At 39.8% G+C, this 5,067-nt stretch overlaps 2 protein-coding genes across 2 annotated transcripts; one reads left to right on the forward strand and one right to left on the reverse strand.

Annotated features, from left to right (window-relative positions):
* Window positions 1-1,632: 1,632 nt before the first annotated feature.
* LOC114882568 (putative nuclease HARBI1) lies at window positions 1,633-3,060 on the forward strand. Its single transcript, XM_046289567.1, has 5 exons — window positions 1,633-1,932; window positions 2,017-2,203; window positions 2,286-2,395; window positions 2,462-2,670; window positions 2,760-3,060. The coding sequence occupies exons 1-5, from the start codon at window positions 1,633-1,635 to the stop codon at window positions 3,058-3,060; spliced, it is 1,107 nt and encodes a 368-aa protein (XP_046145523.1).
* Window positions 3,061-3,955: 895 nt separating this feature from the next.
* On the reverse strand, window positions 3,956-4,843 carry LOC123988819 (myb/SANT-like DNA-binding domain-containing protein 3). The gene is made up of 2 exons (XM_046289568.1): window positions 4,667-4,843; window positions 3,956-4,552 (listed from the first exon to the last, which is right to left on the reverse strand). Exons 1-2 carry the CDS (start codon window positions 4,841-4,843, stop codon window positions 3,956-3,958), a joined length of 774 nt encoding a protein of 257 aa, XP_046145524.1.
* Window positions 4,844-5,067: the final 224 nt, after the last annotated feature.

Consider the following 5,067-nt stretch of genomic DNA (forward strand, 5'->3'; position numbering starts at 1 on the left):
AGCGCACCTTGACCTACCTTTCAAAGGTTGAGGGAGATAGGATGGGAGTCGAATGATCTTGATACGCGATTGTGGTTGTTCGAATGTGTATGTATATTTTAATTGCTATCTGTTACATACTCTTCGTTGTCTTCGGGTGTCGTCAATAAACGCTTTCCTTGCACGCGTCGGTCACTCACACTCGAGATCTCACTTTACGCTTAACTTGCGGATTCGACAAAACGCTAGACTCGCGGCGGGTGGGCTACAATTCGACCTTGGAAGATGCAAGCGGTTGGTGGTGGTCCTGCACAGCACACGGGTTGCACTCCTGGAACTTGTCCTATTACGGGCCTGGATCCTCAGACCTCGGGGATACACTCGTGTTGAACCGTAGGCCGAGCACGTCGTTGATGATCTTCCTGGTTTCGAGGTAGCCAAAACGCGGGTCACGGACGAGCAGAACTTCGTCTCTATTTTACGCTATCACGGAACTGGCGTACTTGCGTTGCACCGATAACTTATGCTCCCAAAAGGGGAGTAGTTCACGCTCTTTGCTTGCGAAAACCTGCAAGCAAAGGGTTTTCGCCATCGCATTCCGCGAGTTCCCTGATTTTGTATCGCGGCCGTCGCTAAGCGAGGAAAACGCTGATGTTTCGCGGATTCCAGAGCAAGACCTCATTGGACTGGCGAAAGACGAAAATGGGTTATACCTAGGGACGTAACTTCTTCTTATTTATTCCTCTTCCTGCTGGATGTTACACAAGTATAAATATTTTGAAAAATATATATAACTCAATACCTGGCTGGTTTTGCATGATATTCATTATGTTTTTAGAAAATTCACAAAATATGTACCATATAGGGCCTAAACTACTTGGTGTTACCTTTTTTTTGCATGTAATGTACTTTTTGTGGGATATCACGAACGTTTTCAGGGCCACACTGAAATGCATTGTGTATTAGTGCAAAAAGGTGCTCCGCTCATAATGCCTATACTATAATACTTGGCGTTTCCTTTTTTGTACATGTCATGTACTTTTTGTGGATTAATATTTATTTTTGAAATTACTTTATATGTGTGAAATGTAGTTAGAATTAATCTCTGGTGCATTGAGTGTCATGTATTTTTGTAGCCATTGGATGGTTTCCTACGTTCCTTCTTTCAAAGAACATCATGGGCGGTATTCACAGTCGCAACTTATTTCTAAGCTGGGCTTAAACACATGCTTAAGACGTCGGCTAGATTCACAGTCGCCGAATAAGCAACGTCTTAAGTCTAAGCTTAAACATTTGCTTAGAAAAGTAAATGCTTATTGGTGTAGATTCACAGTCGATGCTTAATAAAGTCTTAAGATCTTATGAATTCATAGTCGAATAAGTCCGCCTTATTTGTAGAAAACGAGTTCTTATTTGGCTTTATTGAGGTAAGATTTTTAAGTCGACGATATTGAGGACTTAAGCACGCGTTTGAAGGTATTATTGTACAGTGATGGGACGGGAGAGAGTAGGTTAGGGTACACAAATACAGTAAAAGTAACGGGATTTTCATCCTGGGCAAGAACACCAGCCACGCTATTTCTCGTAGTCGGCATTCAACGTTTGAAGCTAATATTGTGGTGTATTAAACAATTTATTTTGATTAAATACAAAATGGACTTCGAGGATATCGATGATATCGAGGACATTGAGGACATTGAGGACATTGAGGACATCCAGAATGAACATCCAGAAATATCAAGGCGATACATTCGAGACGGGAGTGATCCGTATGATTGTTTTGACGAGGAAAAATTCCGTAGACGCTACCGTTTCACGAAAGACTCTGTTTTAAATGGAATTTTGCCTAAAATTGAAGCAGGGCTACATAAAAGTAATAATTGCGGTTTACCGATCCCTCCTGCGATGCAGCTCTTAATTTGTTTGCGGTATTATGCTACTGCAAGTTTTCAAGTAAGTCATATAAATATATCAGTATCACTACTCCTAAGAAAAAGAAAAAAATAGAGATTATCTATATATGTACTGTAATTGTAGCTTATTCTGGGAGACACGATGAATGTTTCTCAGCCCACAGTCTCCCGCATAGTATTTAGGGTGAGTTCACTAATAGGCAGTCTGGTGACGGAGTATATTAAGTTTCCCAGGGATCCGGACAATTCCACTCAAAATCGCAGGTTATTCAATAATCTGGGACACGGAAACGGAGCTATTGGTTTACCAGGTGTGGATTTTATATCACTATAACTTTTTCTATATACACATATACATACATACATACGTATACAATGTAATTGATTTACCAGGTGTGGATGGCGCTATTGATTGCACCCACATTAGATTAACAGCATCCAGATTCAACAACATGGAAGAAATGTACCGGAATAGAAAAGGATATTTTTCATTGAATGTTCAGGTATGTCATTAAGTTATTTATTTTACCCAATATTCATTGAAATGAACTATATTAATATAAATGCAGGCTGTCGTGGGTCCTTGTATGGAATTTTTGGATATCGTACCAGAGTGGCCTGGCAGTGCTCATGATAGCAGAATTTTTCGTACATCCCGATTACACATGCGATATGTGACAGGAGAATTAGATGGAATCCTTATCGGGGATGGTGGATATCCATGTCTGCCTTTTCTTATGACACCCCTGCGGAATCCCCAGACTGAAGAAGAAATAAGGTAATACTGATACTGTTTTATTTGTTTCTTTACTTGTTTACTCGACTGATTGATGCACAAAATAACATTAAATGGTTTGATCGACACAGGTACAATGAAATCCAGATCAGGACCCGACAAATAGTAGAGAGAACGTTCGGTGTGTGGAAGCGCCGTTTTCCATGTCTGTCAAGGGGTTTAACAACGAAGCTATTATGTTCCACAACAACGGTAGTTGCATGTGTTGTGTTGCACAATTTAGCCCTCATTTTCAATGACACTCTTATTCAAGAAGATGAAATTGAAATCGAAAATGAAGATGGAGAAGCATTATTGGGAAACATGGAAAATGATAATGGCGTTGATGGATTTGCTACACGTGAAGCACTCATTGCCCGTATGTTTAATTAAGTACTTGCAACGTAATGTAATAAGGGGTTTTTTATGCCGTAAGGCTTTTTCCCCTTATTGTGTCTATCGAGCCAATAAATAATTGTTATTCTTTTGGCTCAAATTGATTTAATTTATTTATTAAAATACCCTCATCCTCAGTCCTATCACAACGTATACCTTGAACCATGGGATTTCTCCATGTTAGAGAGATTTCGACGATATATTTTGAATCGGTACGGAGATGGGATGTGGAAAAATAAAGCAGTAATTTGTTATTATAAATTCTTTTTTTATTCATTTCATAATAATAAAACATAAATAACTCTAATGATGATTATAAACTTAAAAAGATGTGGAGTAACATGAAAGCTGCGCAACGACGCGCGATAATGAGGGAAAGACAATCTCGATTGGCAGAAATCAACCCAGAAATAGCAGAGATCGTGCCATTGTTAATGCAGAATGCGCTGAGTATTTTATCCTCTAATTATACAGAGGAAGAGTTGGCGAACAAACGTGATGCCATATTCCATGAGGAATACATTTTGGACGATGTTGAAGTAGATGATAATCCAATTTGTATAAACACCAGTCAGAAAAGTACAAACATTACAACGGAAATTAATAATGAGGACCATGAAGAAGGTCATTGTGATATTGGTAATCATTCCCCAGAATACCAAAAGGATGAAATTGATCAAACCGTGGATCGCAGCGTCGAAGACCAATCACTTCCGCCGCTCCAAAGATGGATTATGATGAGAGGAGGCTGAAATTAAAACGTATTAGAAAATTAGAAAATTTTATATCAATAAATTATTAAAAAGATTGTTCTTAATGTTTATTACCTTTCAGTTCTTTTAATTCAAATTCAGCTTTCTCTGCTGCTGCGGCTACGGCACGGATTTCGAAATCATATTTTGTTTTTAAAAAATTCGATTTCCAATTCATTTTTCCGTTGCTCGTGCCGCAGTTTCAAATCGGCCAATTCTTCCTCACTTTTCATTGTGCGTCTTATTCGCTCGAATTTCGACCTCCTCTCATCATAATCCATCTTTGGAGCAGTGGAAGTGGCTGCTTTCTGCGGTTTTCGCTGCAGCGCGCTGTCCACGATTTGATCAATTTCTAAGTTTTTACTTTGTAGGGACCGATTACAGTTTTCTCCTTCACGGCCCTCATCATTACCTTCCGGTGTAACGTTTCTACTTCCGTGACTGGTATTTATACAAATTGGATTATCATCCACTTCAACATCGTCCAAAATGTATACCCCATGAAATATAGCTTCGCGTCTGTTCGCCAACTCTTCCTCTGTGTGATTGGAGGATAATATGCTTGGTGCATTCTGCATTAACGATGGCACGATCTCCGCTATTTCTGGGTTTATTTCAGCTGCCGGTTCTGCCGGTCCTCTCCCTGTTGCCATTCGGGACTGCATTTCCCTCATGATCGCGCTTCGTTGCGCAGCTTTCATGTTACTCAACATCTTCTTCAGCTGTACAGTATTCCTCTGAAAAATAAAATTTATATTACAGGGTGTCCCAGAATACGAGCGCACACAGTGCGTTCCAAATTACAAATAGCGATAATAGTTTCACGTAATAATATCGTTTATTCTACAAACCTTGCATGAAATCACAGCCGACATATTATACTGCTGTGTTATTTCCTGCCACGCATCTTCTTTGTTCTTCAGAGTGGAACTGTCACTTTTCTTATTTTCTACTATGTGCGCAAAGTTTTTTAATATTGCCACGAATGTATTTTTATCGATTTCGGTAAAATGTTTCTTACTGGTCATTTTGTATAGAAAATTGCACTGTCCTTTCCTATGTACGGTTGTACGGTATGTGCCGTGGTGTTTATCACAGTCTTCTTACCAAAAAGCAATGCCTTCCCCACTCCGAAAAAGTCCACATTTTTAGCAATACAGTGTCGGGCTGCTTGCCTTTTCTACGCATTTGTAACGGGGCGGTCTTGTCGGTGCGCACGGCGTTGCGCACCGCGGTCGGATTCCCCGTGCCA

This window comes from Osmia bicornis, unplaced genomic scaffold, assembly GCF_907164935.1.
Source record: "Osmia bicornis bicornis unplaced genomic scaffold, iOsmBic2.1, whole genome shotgun sequence".
Taxonomy (NCBI): Eukaryota; Metazoa; Arthropoda; class Insecta; order Hymenoptera; family Megachilidae; genus Osmia; species Osmia bicornis.

Excerpts from the sequence above, each read along its gene's own strand:
- LOC114882568 (XM_046289567.1), top strand. The coding sequence starts at position 1,633 with ATGGACTTCGAGGATATCGATGATATCGAGGACATTGAGGACATTGAG. Across the intron at positions 2,204-2,285 it reads CGGAGCTATTGGTTTACCAG|GTGTGGATGGCGCTATTGAT; the intron begins GTGTGGATTTTA and ends TTGATTTACCAG. Across the intron at positions 2,671-2,759 it reads CAGACTGAAGAAGAAATAAG|GTACAATGAAATCCAGATCA; the intron begins GTAATACTGATA and ends TGATCGACACAG.
- LOC123988819 (XM_046289568.1), bottom strand. The coding sequence starts at position 4,843 with ATGACCAGTAAGAAACATTTTACCGAAATCGATAAAAATACATTCGTG. Across the intron at positions 4,553-4,666 it reads CGGCTGTGATTTCATGCAAG|AGGAATACTGTACAGCTGAA; the intron begins GTTTGTAGAATA and ends TTTATTTTTCAG.